This window comes from Penicillium angulare, assembly GCF_028827245.1.
Source record: "Penicillium angulare strain IBT 27051 chromosome Unknown utg000003l_segment0_segment0, whole genome shotgun sequence".
Taxonomy (NCBI): domain Eukaryota; kingdom Fungi; phylum Ascomycota; class Eurotiomycetes; order Eurotiales; family Aspergillaceae; genus Penicillium; species Penicillium angulare.
Genome location: NW_026623162.1, coordinates 4,378,280 through 4,394,512, shown reverse-complemented (window position 1 = coordinate 4,394,512; position 16,233 = coordinate 4,378,280). Strand labels below are relative to the sequence as shown.

At 45.0% G+C, this 16,233-nt stretch overlaps 7 protein-coding genes across 7 annotated transcripts; 2 read left to right on the top strand and 5 right to left on the bottom strand.

Annotated features, from left to right (window-relative positions):
• Positions 1–699: 699 nt before the first annotated feature.
• Positions 700–1,227, bottom strand: N7478_003739 (uncharacterized protein; the record flags this gene model as incomplete). The annotated part of the gene is made up of 2 exons (XM_056919953.1): positions 700–1,124; positions 1,185–1,227. 2 exons carry the CDS (start codon positions 1,225–1,227, stop codon positions 700–702), a joined length of 468 nt encoding a protein of 155 aa, XP_056783111.1.
• A 3,225-nt stretch (positions 1,228–4,452) lies between these two features.
• N7478_003738 (uncharacterized protein) lies at positions 4,453–5,376 on the bottom strand (the record flags this gene model as incomplete). Its single annotated transcript, XM_056919952.1, has 1 exon — positions 4,453–5,376. One exon carries the CDS (start codon positions 5,374–5,376, stop codon positions 4,453–4,455), a length of 924 nt encoding a protein of 307 aa, XP_056783110.1.
• A 1,346-nt stretch (positions 5,377–6,722) lies between these two features.
• N7478_003737 (uncharacterized protein) lies at positions 6,723–7,180 on the top strand (the record flags this gene model as incomplete). Its single annotated transcript, XM_056919951.1, has 2 exons — positions 6,723–6,929; positions 6,983–7,180. The coding sequence occupies 2 exons, from the start codon at positions 6,723–6,725 to the stop codon at positions 7,178–7,180; spliced, it is 405 nt and encodes a 134-aa protein (XP_056783109.1).
• Positions 7,181–7,414: 234 nt separating this feature from the next.
• Positions 7,415–8,653, bottom strand: N7478_003736 (uncharacterized protein; the record flags this gene model as incomplete). The annotated part of the gene is made up of 1 exon (XM_056919950.1): positions 7,415–8,653. The coding sequence occupies one exon, from the start codon at positions 8,651–8,653 to the stop codon at positions 7,415–7,417; it is 1,239 nt and encodes a 412-aa protein (XP_056783108.1).
• A 178-nt stretch (positions 8,654–8,831) lies between these two features.
• Positions 8,832–9,440, bottom strand: N7478_003735 (uncharacterized protein; the record flags this gene model as incomplete). The annotated part of the gene is made up of 1 exon (XM_056919949.1): positions 8,832–9,440. The coding sequence occupies one exon, from the start codon at positions 9,438–9,440 to the stop codon at positions 8,832–8,834; it is 609 nt and encodes a 202-aa protein (XP_056783107.1).
• Positions 9,441–13,971: 4,531 nt separating this feature from the next.
• On the top strand, positions 13,972–14,151 carry N7478_003734 (uncharacterized protein; the record flags this gene model as incomplete). The annotated part of the gene is made up of 1 exon (XM_056919948.1): positions 13,972–14,151. The coding sequence occupies one exon, from the start codon at positions 13,972–13,974 to the stop codon at positions 14,149–14,151; it is 180 nt and encodes a 59-aa protein (XP_056783106.1).
• Positions 14,152–14,783: 632 nt separating this feature from the next.
• On the bottom strand, positions 14,784–15,761 carry N7478_003733 (uncharacterized protein; the record flags this gene model as incomplete). The annotated part of the gene is made up of 1 exon (XM_056919947.1): positions 14,784–15,761. One exon carries the CDS (start codon positions 15,759–15,761, stop codon positions 14,784–14,786), a length of 978 nt encoding a protein of 325 aa, XP_056783105.1.
• Positions 15,762–16,233: the final 472 nt, after the last annotated feature.

The following is a 16,233-nucleotide window of genomic DNA, read 5'->3' as shown; positions in this document are numbered from 1 at the left end:
TGCAGATCTTATTTAGTCGGACTCAGAAGGATCCATATATAGATACTCAATTTGAACGATGCTTAACTAGAAACATCGATTAATATGTAGAGTTTTACCCCACAACATCCGATCTTATGTCCTTGTGCTTATTGTGGATGATTAATGTATTTCTTCGGTTAGGTAAACCTCAATGCTGATACTTTCAAGATCTCTAGTCCAAAATCAAGTTAAATTTTCAAAGTCGAAAGGTTATAACGAAGTTTGCCACCAAGACTTATCATTAAATAACCCTATCAGCTTGCGAATTGGCGAGATATATTGAAACTTCTGTTAGATATTTGCTTGTAGAACTATGCGGCACCCAGTCGCCCTTTACAGCAGGTGTTACCGAGATGGGTGACGGGTCTTCTTGATGTTGTAATTTTGATTTATATGGCAAGTGAGCGACCATTAAGATTAGAACTGATCTCTTGTCTGTTAAACCCTGCCAGACTAGACGACCCACAGTCGTCGATTTGAATCTTGGCTGCTGGTGAATGATTACCAAAGTTGTGAACCCGTTACCTTTGAAGCAAGTCAATGCAATACAATATATTCAGATAGCGCGTCCAAGCCGCCACAAGACACTTCTGGTTTATATTTGCGGTCCTTAATATAGTTGTATTGTGTTGAAAGAGACAAAATATTTATAACTTGATTGCTATTATCGGAAATCTCTCAATTGAAATACTCCCCGGTGGGACTTCCATGAAGTGCGAGAAAAGCTCTTTCTAGCAGCTGCCCCAGGTTTTCCTTAAAAGCAAGTATTGCTGTCGATTCTTGAGACTCCAGAAGATAATCCGTGAGGCAATTTCCTTGCTTCCCCAATAATATGCTAAGTATCGAATGGCACAGTTTGGCTGGTGGCAAATGTCCGTTCACAATAAGCTGGATAACCACTTCAACGGAGTACTGAGTTTGGTCTTCGGATTTTTCGAGGAGCTTTCTGGTCACGCTTCCAGGTGCTTCCAATAGGCTTGCATTGAGCGTTTGACATAGCTCTTCATTTAATCTTGTCCCTTTGACTTCAAGGAGAACTTGCTCGGCGTATTCAGCGACATCATTGAACTCGACTTGGAAATCCAAATGAATCTGATCGGCAACTTATTCGAAGAATAAAGTTAGCTAAAAACGAGTACTTTGTTGTAGAATCTCTGACATACACCAGTCTTTGACAAGGGCCATCAGACCATCAATTTCTACCATTGTGTGGCAATGGTGATGTATTCCAGAAATGATTAGCTTTTTGAAACCAAATGTTATCATTCTATTTTCGAATTTTTCGATCTGAAGACAGGCCATGACTTATATAGGAATCCTTACAAAGTGGTTCGCTCAAATATTGGCCCTTTAGGTGAGAATCGAAGGTTGATCACAAAGAGCGCGGTGATAGATCAAAGGATCTCAAGATAGAACTCAGATTTTGTAAAACAAATTCAATAACTCGCCGGCTTCCTTCACCACAGTCAACGTATCACCGAGATAGGTACATTGCAAAGAAATCAAATATCTTCTATCCCTCCATCCATTTCCTAAGACTGAAGTCACCTTGACGGGAGACTCGCCATCCCATACAGCCTGGGATCCACGAAAAAACATCTCTGCAGATACTTCCCGGCCGATCAAGATAGCCACTTGAATAAATTTTCCAAGTTCATGGGCCAAAAATTCTGGATTACTGATTTGCTCTCCGAGTGTTGTTGGTATGGCTTCCACGGGACAGACACCCTGTATGGCGTCAACCATTCTCAGGGCATTCTGAATTTGACTGAGGGTGATGACGAGATCCCTGCAGTCAAATCTCTTCTCCCATGCTTCGATGAGATCTTCTGGAACTGTGAATTTTTCACGTCCCAATAAAATGATGTCTTTTTCTCCTAAAAGGTATCATGAATATCAGAGCCTGTTTCTTCCTGAAAGAAACGATACTGACCAGGAACTCTCATTTTGCTAATTGAAGGCGTTTGTATTCTCGCGTGGGATAAAAGATATGATCAATTCGTTGTAATAATGGTTGTAGGCTATGGTCCTGAAGAGATTCCTCACTGTCAATATAATTCAGAACAGACTGGTAGTTGATATGAAAGGACGTTTTCAGTTTTTCAATATCGCGTTCATTCCCTATCAAATCAGATAAATAACTTCATTTCAACCGAGTGATATGAACATACACCAGCATTCGATATACATCTCCAAGTGATCGGAGTTTAGACTATCGATGTCAGGCATATTCGAAGCAAATTGTAAATTTTGAAGGCTTTTAAATCAGAGATAATAGCATGTAATCTGGGCCCCTTTCAATTCAAATATTATGGAAAGGCTATTAAAAGAATACGGCAAACCTTTAGACAGATATCTTTAGTTTCGAACTCTTTTGCTTGATTGATGCTCCGGTACTTGAGCAAATTTCCGGTAGACTTGTTGGCCAAACATTGAAGTTTTGAGCTACAGAAGCCGAAGGGGCTTTAAACAAGGCCAATCGGAAATTGATTACTTTGATATTGGAAGTATATTCATAATACACCGTTGTTAAGCACAAGTAAGAAGAAGATTATTTTCGTAAGTTCAGCGGGTTGAAAACTTCACTCTTCTCTTAAACTTATTATAAACTTAATCTCACGAAGTGTCGTAGCATAACATTCCTATACGTATATCAAAGCCCGAAATTAGTTCTTAACAAAATCTCTTAATACCATCCAGATTTCCTTCCAGGAGTACTTGAGAGGCGCAATACATAAAAGTAGAATAAACCAAAAGACCAGTCCTCCAATTATGCCAAACTCCAATAAAGACATAGTTATATAATAACGATTGGATACTTCGGTATCATGTTCAAGCTGTGAAAGGAGTGAAAGGAGTGCCTTCGTGTGTTGTTACACTGAACAAATTCTAAGTCTAGATGGTAGAATACTTGGGGCTGATCGGGACCTTTTAAAAGTTTTTCCAAAGGATCTGCTCTTCGTGTATTTATTGTCTAAAAACAGTCAGTACCTTCACGACATAGAAGATTTCAAGTAAAGTATCATTATAGGTGATATACATCAACTCTACCAAGAAAACCGAGAAATCTCAGAGGGATTTGTAGCTAGAGGGACCAATTGTGGTGGTTTGAGGTGTATAGAAGGAGGTTTTGTAACTTTCGGAGGTTGTTGATTGAACCAATTTCCTTCGAGATCCTCTAGTTTAGGAGGAAAAGTTGCCAAGGGGGAATTCCTTGCACGTCCTTGATGTGCGCTTGTTGTTTCGCCATTGACGAGGCTGGGATGGCCTTCCAAGGCTTTATTGCCCCCAGGCTGCTCTTTTAGCTCTTCCAAAGTAAGTTGTCGGATACATTCGCAATCTGAAGCCTTGATCATGAGGTCTGTTTGTAAGGGCTGATTATTAGAGTATGGTCGGCTCCATCCTCTGACTCTCAACTGGGATTTCTGCCTGAAATATCAGTTACCCGCGTATCAAAAGCACCGTTTTGCCTCACCTTTGCTTTGCAAATAATACATTCAGGCGGGCTCTCGGGATCTCTAAGATCATCTGGAATCTCACCATCAGTGAGTCCAAAACAAGCTGAAACCCAGTTGGTAAGCGCTTGCAAAGGCATGGGGAATAGCTCGGAGTTTTTAACTCTGCCTGTATAATGTGTCTCGTTCAGTTGGGGTTCTGTTCTTAGATATCAAAGGGGCAATATGATAATTACCGCACAAGAAAAACCCCTTATATAAGAAAATTTGGTGTAGAGCCTTTGGAAGCTGAAAATATCAGTGGAGTGAGCCAGATCACTTATTGAGTTTATATATATCTCCTGGATTGTTGCTACGGAAATCAACGGAAATAACACCAATATATAAATGTTATAGTAAATAAAAGAGGTATGTATAATCAGCTGAATTAACTTGGTAGTAAACCAGAACAGCCGTAGCGAAAACATTCAGAATACAACAATAATATGGAAGAGGGAAGAGGGCAAAGTTCTCTCCAGCCAAGGACCACTTGCTCCACCGAGACTTTGCATGGCAGGTTATGTCATCCATAAATTGTTTTTATAAGAAATTGATATAGAAAATAGAATATAGAGCCGAACCCACACCAATGATACCCAACTTAGTAAAATTCGATTATCCTTCACGTAAAAAATTATTCCTAAGAGGGAATTGCAACTCATTATATACAATGAAACAGTAAGAAACACCTCCAGGCTTCAGATAATTCTAGCTGTTGGTCTCAGATAAGATCGCTTTGGAAAAATTTCAAGGATACTAGTAGAAAGAGGTTCTTGAATTTAATGCCTTTGATTGACCCCTGTAGATGGCAGCTCGGGTAGCGGGTATTCCATGTCCAAGATGTTCCACATCCTTGAGACATTATCCAGTTCAGCCATGACACGATCAGATATTTCTTGCTAACAAAACAAAAGAAGGAAAGAGATCCAAAACAATACTAAGCCGTTTGGAATTGTGACGCTACCTTCCTTCCAAGGACAAGCAGCAAACCAACAACACCAATAACAGTCATGAAGGGATGACGTTTGATGGAATTATTGGTCCAATCCCTGGTAGCCTGTCCGAGCTGATAGACATTTGATTGACTGATACGAGGGCTGCGTATGATATCCAAAGCTTCCAACACGCACTGAGCAGTCTGGAATCTTCCATTCCAACAACCTTCAATAATTTCTCCGAGCCATATACCAGTTGTTTCAGGTAATAATTCCCTCTTTGGCCAGTAAGGTCGACCATCAGTAAGAGAGTAATCTTCAAAGAGCTCGACTTGAAGCGCTTCACCTGTTATAATTTCATATACAACCGTTCCAAGTAAACCGATATCAATCCGGGTATTGAAGCCACGATCATCTACCGTCTTCATATCAGACCCTAAGGGAAGGATAGATGCTTCTGAGAAATCGCAAAACTTGATCGATAGGTCTGAATCAAGAAGGAAGTTCCGACTCGCAATATCAGTGACAAGTATGCACCTTTCATGGATGAACGTGAGTGTTCGAGTTATTTCGTAGCACCATGAAAGCTGAAGTTGTGGAGATGGTCGTGATTTGGTAAGAAAGGACTTAAGATCACCATTGGACATATAAGCAAGTTGTGTAGACTCGCTTAACATCCCAATACAGCGAACAACTCCACTGGAACGTTGGTCATGAGGCAATCCTTGTAAGCGGCGATAGGCTTCTTGTTCGTGCCTGAGTTTCTGAGTATTCGTTTGGACTTCATACGTATCGCTCCAAAGGCATTTCAAAGGTATCTTGACAGCAACATCATCCTGGAGTAACACTAATGCAGAGCTTCCGCTTCCTAGGACATGCTCTTGGGGAATAGAATTCCCTTCGGAATCAAGGAAAGGAGTAGTCATCGTCAAATGAAAGAACGGTAGTTGGATTGTTTAAGGGGTTCAAATCATTAAATACAAGATTCTGAGCACGTGACTGTCGGGTTCCGCGACGGGCGGTGACTACGGACAGTCACCGGAGCCTCTGTCTTCTTATATCGTTCAACCTCTGTGCGCCGGGCAGTTCGTGCCACGCTTGGTTGAACTGGCTTGCGATGTAGGGGTGACAGGGTCGCAAATACTACCCCTTTTTTCGGCCGGCGTACACCATTGAATATGGTCGTGGGTGGGATCAAACAGAATGCACTCTTTTTTCGGACCCACACAGTCAGGAAACTTGGCGGGAGTTTTGAATCTTTGCCAGCACATGTTGCTAATTAAGTGTTAGCTATTACCTCGCACATCGATGTCTTTCAATTATCACCTTAGGTTTGAATATTTTGGATGGGCAATAGAAGCGGATTCTGGGTGGATGGACGAGGTGGCTAAGCATCCTTTTATACCACTAGTCTGCGCTAGCTTCTTAATTTTGCCTGACTCTGCACGAAGCAGATAAACTCTTAATCAGTGCGTAGTCTACTCACAACAGGCACCATGCAGTTTGGCCATGTGGGAAATCTTACTGAACTAGATCAATTACTCCGTACTTTGAAGTTTTTCGTTCCGTAATAATAGGAAGGAAGCATGGCAATGACTCGCATTTAGCCTTCTTATTTGGGGTAGCGTATGCACTAATTCTAAATAAGAAAGAATAATGGTAATTCATGGTCCCTTCCTATTTTGGAAAAGGCCATTTCACGCACTTGATAGGAAGGAATCATGTTATTCCATTATTCCTTCCTAATACAGACAATGTCTATCAGAGAAAATGAGCATCGTGTGTGCTCCTTGTAATGCTCAAAACACGGGCTCTCTCTCGAGCAAATGTGGTGGGGATGTGCTCTTTCAAATAGTGCGACCTTATTCCCTAACCTGAATAAGCTCTGGCCACCTTTGTGGTCTTATGCATTTTACGGTCTACTGCAAGGTCTGATTTCCCCGGGACACAATTAGCATGTCTTTTTCATGACAGAATTGTTTGATATTGATCAGCAGATAGCTATCCCGTGGCAGCAGATGTCATTTAGCGATGCTCCCCTCACTAGTTAGTTATTTATTCACGGTGATGACTAATGAACGCTAACTATGGATGACTGTCGTCATCACGTGATATACCGACCCAACATGTGACAGATTCGATTTACCCCGCTCCTTCCTTGCGAGCATTGAATATCAAGATATACCTGTGCTATCTTGTCCATGTAAGACTTTATCATCCCAGAATACTATGGCTCTTGCCCCGCTAATCTTTTAATTATGAATCCAGCCTCATGGAGTTCAAACCGCTACCACAACCAGCCGAGGATGTCCGTCGAGGGATTGTGGATATGATTCCTGAGACCACCACTCTATCAGATCAACCAACCGACACCTTGGCTACGCTTCTTGAAGAAGATGATAATGGGACGAAGACATATGGCGGAGACCGATTAGCCGGACAAATTCATCAGCTCATTTCTAAGATGGAAATTGGCACTGTATGCTTAATCAAGAATTTCTGGTGGGAAAAAAAACTAACCTCCCTGACTAGGGCTGGAAATGGCGCCTCATATATTGGTCGAAGCGATTGGAGCTACTCAATGACCGAAAACAAGGCTATCTTCTACCTTTATCAGAGAAAATTCTCATATCCCCGGGAGGAACATTATATGCCGGTTTTTACGTTTATCTCACGAATGAACCCATTTTGAGTTCAGGGGCTGCCGCGATCCTGATTGTTCCGAAGTAAAGGATTTAGCTTCCTTTTCGAATTACAATGCATAGCAATGGTTTGACTTGCGGATACATAGAATTATACGGACATTATATTTATACCTCTTATGCTACTTCATACAGGAAGCTTGCTTTTTGATATTTGCACAAGATAGCTTAACTTCATGTCTATCCCACATGGCATCCTAGCCGCTCTGAGATCGACTTGAATGCGAAATTTTTGTAAGGTCCAAGCATACCAAAACGGTCATTAGGCGCTACATATAATCGGCTCGGTTGATGGGCTGGGGTTTTCAATTGTTTGGCTATGGGGAATGGGGAAAGCAATGTTCGTCGGATTGTGAAAGCGCACCGATGTATCTTGCACTAGGGCGCCGCTCTGGTGCATGTTAAGACGAATGAGCTCATCGAGTTCAGGGGACGGCATATTCCCAGGAGCTAGAGATGGTTCGACAGCCTGGCCGTGGGTATTCGAGAAGCCCGTAGGATTGTGGAAACCCAGTGTTACATCTGGCACTGGGACGCCGCCCTGGTGCATGTTAAGACGAATGAGCTCATCGAATTCAGGGGACGCCATATTCCCAAGGGCTAAAGATGGTTCGACAGCCTGGCCGTGGGTATTCGAGAAGCCCGTAGGATTGTGGAAACCCAGTGTTACATCTGGCACTGGGACGCCGCCCTGGTGCATGTTGAGACGAATGAGCTCATCGAATTCAGGGGACGCCATATTCCCAAGGGCTAGAGATGGTTCGACAGCCTGGCCGTGGGCATTCGAGAAGCCCGTAGGGTTGTGGAAATCCAGGAATACATCTGGCACTGGGACGCCGCCCTGGTGCATGTTAAGACGAATGAGCTCATCGAATTCAGGGGACGCCATATTCCCAAGGGCTAAAGATGGTTCGACAGCCTGGCCGTGGGCATTCGAGGAGAAGCCTGTGGACTCATGAAAGGTCGAATCAAGGCTGGTAAGCCCATCAGACACCATCTCACGCGAAGTCTGGGGTTGGTCCTTTTCACTCGATACCATATTTCCTCGATACTCGTAAGAAGTGTGTGAGTGCTGGGGTCTCGGGTCATAGCAGATGTCTGATCGGGAAACATTTCGGGAAGCATCACGGGGTAGCTGCAAATCTTGTGTTCTGTTGACGGGCAAAGGATTCTCATATGTGAAAATCTCCTGCGTAGCCTGAAGTTCCTCGTGTGCTATACTGAGTTCCATTTGGCTCTCAGTATGTTGAGAATTCTCTTGCATAATAATTCCGGGGAATATTTGATCCGGAGATTCATGAAAATCACTAGCAGGGTTGATTTGTGACGCAAAATTGGGGTTTCTTTGCTTCTCGGGCGGTTTGGTTTTTCGAATTCGTGAAACTTTCCGGCACGAGCCAGATTTGCTCGTCCTCTTGTTCTGCGGCTTGTTGCATCTCGGATCTTGCATCCGCAAGACTGTACAGGATGGAGCCAGCCTTTGCTCTATTGGCTCCCACATTGTGACCATAATAGCATTGGCAAGCTTTTCCAAGTCAGCTCTTTTCTCCAATTCCAGGGCGCCACACCGTTTTATATCTTCAATGTATGATTGACGTTTGTCGCTCCGCTGCGGGATTCTTCTAATGCTATTCCATGGTCACGTTCTTATCATATGGAAAGTGGATTCGAGATAAAACTCACAATTCTGTAGAGGCATATTGGGGCAACGCAAACAGGTTCCCCAGCTCAGCATGATTGAGGTTTTCCTGGCGTTTCCCGATGTCACGACAGAGCCCGTATAGTCGACGTCCCTCACAAATGTATTGTGCGAGATCAATCTTACCACCATGTGCCACAGTGGTGGATATCTCTTCAGCTATTTGTCCAATATCTTTCAGTTTCATCAAAATGATTTTGACAAACCGCTCACGAAATATATCTAGCACACCGTTTTCTTCGGCCCCAAGTTGCTCGGCGTAGCGTTGAATATCTTTGGTTGGAGATTTCGACACGTGTAGATCAAGCCGACTGCCACTTTTGTGGAAAAACATATGCGGCTGCTCGATCCACTGTCCAATAGCGGAGGTCAAGATTTCAGGAACAATTATATCCTGCTTCTTTGGATTGTGATCAGATCTCCTAGAACACGCACACAACCCGATCTTTGTCTTTGATTCCGAAGGAAGACTCGACCATAACGCTCGGCATTTTTCAGTGATCTCTTCGCTGATTTCGGGGCTACTTTGAGATATATTTGCTTGGATTTCTTCTAAAGCACCCACGACAACACTCTCGCTGGCGCCCATAATTGCCTGGGAAAATGTAAGAAGGCAACCGTTTCTTCTAGGATCAAAGAGAAGGGAAAGAGGGGGTAATCGTCAGAGGGGGGCCAGCCTTCACCATCTGGCGCGTAGGCTCTGTTCCTCATTGGACGGCTTCCGCATATCTCAGAATATGTGCTGGGTCACAGTGGGTAGGCGAGCATTGGCCACTCCCTAGAGTACATATCTCGATAGTACCTGTTCCGACTTAGTTTGGCCTCTTAAAGAAAGGGTCCCCCTTTCGACATGTAGACCTGGGTAGCAGTGCACCACAGATAGATAACTTGATTCGCAGCAGTTGGAAGGACAGTATGTTTGTAAGATCACAATATCATAAACATATTGATCGCTGGAGAAAATTACTTTGCTAAACAATCTAGATATGGTAAAGCGCTTCGAATTGTGGCGAAGTGCAGATATTAGGAAGTCTATTGTTTCAGGGAGAAGCACGTGGTCCAATTATATTCTGCCCCTGCTCAGCTGAAAGGGTCAGTGCGAGGTCGCACGACACGGGGTGATAATCACCCGCTCTCACCCGGCCTCTCACTCTGTCTATTGCGCACTCACCCTGTGTCACCCCGGTCGCGCGACGCTAAAGCGGCGCTCACCCTGTGCTCACCCGGGCCACACCCACCCAACTATCAACCGCGTTTAAGCCACATGCTTGTCAGCAAATAGTCCGATGTGTTGAATATCACGGAGGCCATGATCACGTGTCTACATATACTTATACCTGTCTACCAGCCTATCTGTATCTCACTAAGGTAATACACAACCAACTCCCAACTAATATGAACATTGAAGCATCACTTCGTAAAGCAACACGATGGGCGGACGACTGTAGCTATAGGTTGTTGGTGATTTATAAGAGGCGTCAATATTCATGTTATCGAAGAAAACCGGTTGTGTGCTGTATATAAACAACACACAACATGAAACCGACTCGCCTCAATAACATGAACATTGAAGCATCACTTTTATAAATTTACATAGTCCAAGCACTCCCGTTGGGCGATTGAGTCGACCCTGGAGTGAAGATGCTCTAACCCCGTCCTGCCGTACCGTCTCCCATCCCCGGGTTTTTGGCGTATCTAAAGGCATTATCTCTCTTGGTACGCCGGAAGGACTAAAATTTATATTCAAGTTCTTCCCTATACTGGAGTATCTAGACGATATTCAGCCGATTTTCTTAATGTGGTCGAGTCGGTCATTTGCTGTCTTTGAATATAAGTTCCCAACGACGAGACGGCTTTCTATGCTTGCAATCGGGTGATCTACCACTTCCTTCTATGTCGAAGTAGTCCAGTTTCAGCAAAACGTACAATTCGCGAATCAAACAGCTGCTAGCAATGTCCCTGTACTGTACCTAGCGAGTACTATTGACTTCTATAGCGGGAAAATTCAAATCCCAGTCCATAATCGTTGGTCGGATGGCATAATGCGGCTGAATGATCGCGGTGTCCCGCATTGTTTTTATCATAAAACCTGTACAACATGCCGTGATCGCCATTCTAAATTTGATTTCACGCGGGTGAGGGCCTGGAGTGAGCAACCATAGAGTCCTATGCAGCCATGGAGATGGACACACAGGGCGACACAAAGATGTCGCGGGACCCGAGAGGATGATGCAACCCCAGACATTACGAGGCTTGCATCTCCGATACCTGGCGCAGCATTCATTCATATGCCAGGACGATAAGTAACTGAGCTCAAGCTCAAGCACCATGGTACAGGAGTGGTCTTTGTTCTGCCATTGGCAATTGGAATTGTTAGCCTTGCACGATCACCACCTCTCTGCTCGAATTCCCACAACTACTCAGAGCGACTTTTCGAGTGAAATTGATACCATAGAGTACCAAATTCTCTCCATTTTTTCTATTTGTCAAGAAGAGGGGTGAGTCTTTGGAAGCTCAAAACAATTTGTCTTCAGCAGAATTGAGGCCGGATGTTCTGAATGAAGATGCACCGATTTGGGTCAGTAACCGACAAGAATGTGGAGATATCTAATGCACTTAGAACGGCACTAGTAGAACCGAAATTTAATCGATACCGTGAGAGACGGCGCAGTTTGGAATAGTATAACATGGAGTAGTATAGTATGGAGCATCTTCCATAGATCTCCCGGACGTCAGAAAGACTGATCTGACCGAACAGTGATGCTTCGGGATTTTTGGTGAATTGAGAAGTCGCTTCAAACCTTACCAGCCGATCTCAATCGATGGCAACCCAGATGACTTGTACTGATGGTCGGATCAGCGTTACCGAGTTCGCATTTGCACTGTATGGATTGCCAGATATGGGGCTTCATGGAAGTCACATTTAGACATGATCCCTCCACTTGCGAGACATCAAGTGCCAGCGGGCGCAATTCATGTGCCCCTTGGCAGTCATATCCAATGGACCCATCAGAGGGGTTGTCTATCAAAATTCTCATTGTGTGAGGTGTTTTGCTGCGTTCAACTTCTCTCGAAATGGCGGGTTACGTCTCATATCAATCACAAATTTGTGTCGATTTGGGAACTGCATCCGCTGGATAGATATGCATGGCATCGCAACGGAGGAATGGATGGATGGCTGCAATGTAAATTCGCCAGGTGAGCTACTTGTCGTGAGCAAAGATGTGAAAAAGTGTCGGCGCTCACACCCTCATGGATGAAAACACAGTGTGCTGTCTTCAAAGCGAAGAAAGCTGGCATTGGTTTCGCACGTCCATCAGTGCTCAGCAAGGGGAGGCTATTGGACGCGACGCAAAGGCGGTGAGGTAACCGGTCTTATCTGCGCCATGTCCCGCCGAGTTGTCCGCATATGACAATGACCTTTGCGAATGAGTCAGTAATTCCCAGTCAAAGGAGATCGCGCTCATAACTCTTCGCGTTCGACCTTGTCTCATTCTTGACTCGCTTTCGTGACGCCCAGTAGGCAATCTAGGCCACGCTTTGTTGTGGCTCTGCCCGAACTCCAAATGCCAACCCAACACAACCTCGGAGATCTGGTCACATCATGATTGCTCCGGACCTCTCTTTTTTTTTGTCTGATATGGCAGCTGTAACCGATTGCAATTTTCATGGAGATATCCCCAGCAGAGCCATCTGATTTTCGCCCAACCCCTGATCGACTCCCACAAGACCGACTCCCACAAGACCGACTCCCGCAAGACCACTCCACGAAACCGCATTCAAGCTATGGCAGTGGTTTGAGCCGCATGACCCGTGAACTATGCATATCAAAGCTGCTTCTGGGCAATTTGCTGAACATGTCATCTCATCTGGGAAATTGGCGACGTAGACGCTGAGCGAACTCAAGGGGCAGTCGAAAGAAGGGTGCCTCTGATTTAGCTAATGGCACTGTTATTCACTAAGTGCTTCCTGGGAGGTTTTTTCTGCTAAACTCGCATTTGACTGCGATCGAATGGGGTCTGGCCACAGCGAAAATGCTTCCACTGAGTGTAGCCATGCCACATTGGTTGAAAAATTGCGAAAACCGGTTGCAAATTTTTTTTTAAAAAAAGTTCATTATGCGGAGAGCGTTGCTACCGAAAATAATGGGATTCGGTGGCCAGAACTGGCGCTTTACCCGGCAATGCTCCAAGAACATACGTCGCGCGTGTAGGTGAGCCGCAGATCTTACAAAGCTAGCAAAGAGAGACATATTGGCAAAGCTAGATTTATTCTTCCCTATCACCGTATACAGCCGTAGAAACTACTTAAGTAGGTTCCCCAGGCAAACCCCTTATATACTTGACTGAGTGATGCTCGATATGTAATAGTACGATTACCTCGTTTGCCTTCAAATATCCTTAGGGCAGTTGTGGCAGCCCCTGTGCATCCATCGTCATTTAATGAACGCAGGGCCAAGGAATATTGTTCTTCAGACAGAGGAGACGTCCCCCGGATGCCATTCTTTTTTGAAGTCTAGACATAGGCCAACTGTCTTGTCAGTGAGCTTATGAGGACTCGGCAACGCCCATCTTTTGGAAACTTTACAACATTGGCGAGACCTGAAGCTGCCGGCCGAGAATATCCCACTCTCGCTTTAGTATATCTACTAGTCGACCGATTTCAAGTCGTAGGTAGATAACCTCGCAGTATGCAGTCTCAATTTCCATCCCTGAGACCGGGCTATTGTCAAACTATATTTCTTACATTGAACATTGACTCTACTGAGCGTTTAGTAAACGCTACCTCTCCGTTTGCTCAACAGGTTAAGTGATTTTCAACAGCTCAATTTCTGCCCACCAGTTTTTGTTTTCTTTTCTTTCCTTTCCAAGACGCTGCAAGAGCCCAACCATGGATCTTTTCGAACCTTGTCAGTGGTGAAAGATTACGCTCAGCACCCTAGCCATTTGAGACGATATTTGACAGACTTTCTTTTCACTGTAAACTTCATAAACATGTAACTCCTCCTGCACAGGATTCTCAGCCAGAATAATTCACAGTTGAACTGCAGCCGCCACATTTTCCTGAGGTCTGCTGCTCAGTTGAGCAATGGCTCCCCATAGTACGGTTGGTTGGTCAACATGGGAGGAAGAAAACCTGTTACCTTGGTTGGAATCAAACAGAGACTTGACCTGGAACGCTCTGTCTCACGCCTACTGGCAGCAATATCAAATAAGAAGAAGCGCCGAGTCTCTGAGAGGGAAAAGGTACCACATCCTTCGAAAACGCAGCGATGCTGGTCATACACCGATGAAAAATAAACGGCGACCTACAACGTGTGAACATCGCAAACTCCATGCGAAAGGGAGGGGAAAAAATCCGCTCAAGCGCCGAATCAGAAGATGGCTCCAAAATGTTTCCACGGGACCATCAGACCGCAGTGATTCTACAGGAACCAAGAGATCATCGACCGGTAAGATATCACCTAATGTTTCTACTACATATCAAGCTGATCAATTGGTAGGTCTCGAGGTAGTGCCGTCAGGTTCTGCCCAGCTTGATTATGCGAGAAACTTGTCGTGGATCTGGGACTATGCTCATCGACTCGGTGCAGAAGGGAAATTGGTTCTTTGAGATGTTTTCAGCAAATGAAAGATTACATTTGGATAGATAGTGTTGAATGAAGCAAGAGTTTCCACAAAATAGCTTTTATTTTCCAGGCACGTAAGAGGCTCTCCCACCTCACCCCCCGAGAGACTCCCAAGCTCCACGTTGAATCGTCTAATTTGACTTCTTTACTTCAGAAGACAAGTATAGCCGGAACAGAAGCCCTCTCCCCAATTCTGCCCTCTGGAATCTTTTCATCAGTTGGAAGTAAATATTTGAAAGTTTGAATCGATAGTTTCAAAAGCCCATCGTGTTGATGACATAACCGCTATATACAAGATAAATCTCATTGAAAGCCGGCAGGTCGTCGAGTTGAGGTCACACAGCCAGACGAGATGGCGTGAACCTGGACCTGGAGCCTCGACTTGAGACGTGATGGCCTCTGCAGCTTGAGCGTAATTTTGGCTGCAACAAGCCAAGATTCTCCTTTCATCTGCTCGCGAAAGGAGAGCGCATACCTTTCTAATAGAAAAGAGGAGCCGTGGACTTCTGGGGCCAAGTGAACAGAGCCGATGGATGCAAGTAGCCAGAAGTACCCACAGGAATACTTAAAGCAGTCCTCGCTAGTGCCCCATGAAGTGATGAGTGTGTTGAACAGAGCGCCGAAATCCGTCCCCGGAAGTCCGATATAAAGATATTCTTCCGAGCCACTGACATTTAGTTGAAGACCTTCAATAATCAGCTCCCCCTCATCCAAACGTGGATCGAGTACCACGGAATCTGACATCCAGAATTCGCTTGACCAAGAAATGGGTGGAAGCAGAGGCTGAGGGAGAATCGGGTCTTTGAAACGGACGAGGAGCTTGCTTAGGCTTTTGCCTAATTCTCTCTTAGTGCGGCCCTGCAGAATGATTCTAGCACCAGATCCTTTCTCGTCTTGAGAAATGCCGATCGCACATTCAGACCAGTCAAGATTTCTAAGATGTGCAGGCTCGTGAACAATCACGCCCAGTGGTCCGACGGAGACGAAGATGTTATCCGTGTCAGGAACATTCCATGCTTGGCCGTGCGGGAGCAGCGACGAGTTGAGCACCATGTTCATTCGCGCACCGCAGAGTTTCCGTTGGTCCCATTTCCACAGTAGCTCCTGCGTTTTCCAATATACGAATGGCGAGGTGCTGATGGCTGCGGTAGGGGCATTATCTTCGACTCGAATGAAGCGACCACTGATCCTCTTGGCAATTCCATCAGTGATCGAGGTGAAGTATTCCGAGCCTTTCTTCCTAGAGGCGGGGGGAGGAAAGCTCTCTCGACTGGGAGACATGAAGGGTGTCATGGAGTGGCAATGGGGGGGGTTGATAAAGATGATCCTCGAAGATCCTGAGAGTCGCCATCCGGCCGGCTTTAAGCTGCGCCGGTCAAATTCCAGCAGTCTCAATGTGTGTTTGAATACACCAAGGGCTCGTCAATTTTGCTTTGTCGCCAAAAGACCCAGCCGTGGCGTGTAGGCGTTGCGGTAAACCTCATGCTCGGTGAGTGATCGGTCCTGGTGAGCAAACATGAGTGATCGTTCTAAGAATAAGCCTGAGTCATTACCTGCCTCATATCATTTGCTCTACCTTGACTGGGGATGCTCCAACCAGGACTTCGAATTCAGCGCGAATTACATATGTGAGACAATCATCGGTACATTTAATTCGCGTTTCCGGGGCTAGCTGAGGGCTATGGCTCGAAGCATCAGTCATCAGAATATCAATCCGAGACAATACTACCAAAGCAAATAGTCTAAAACCGGA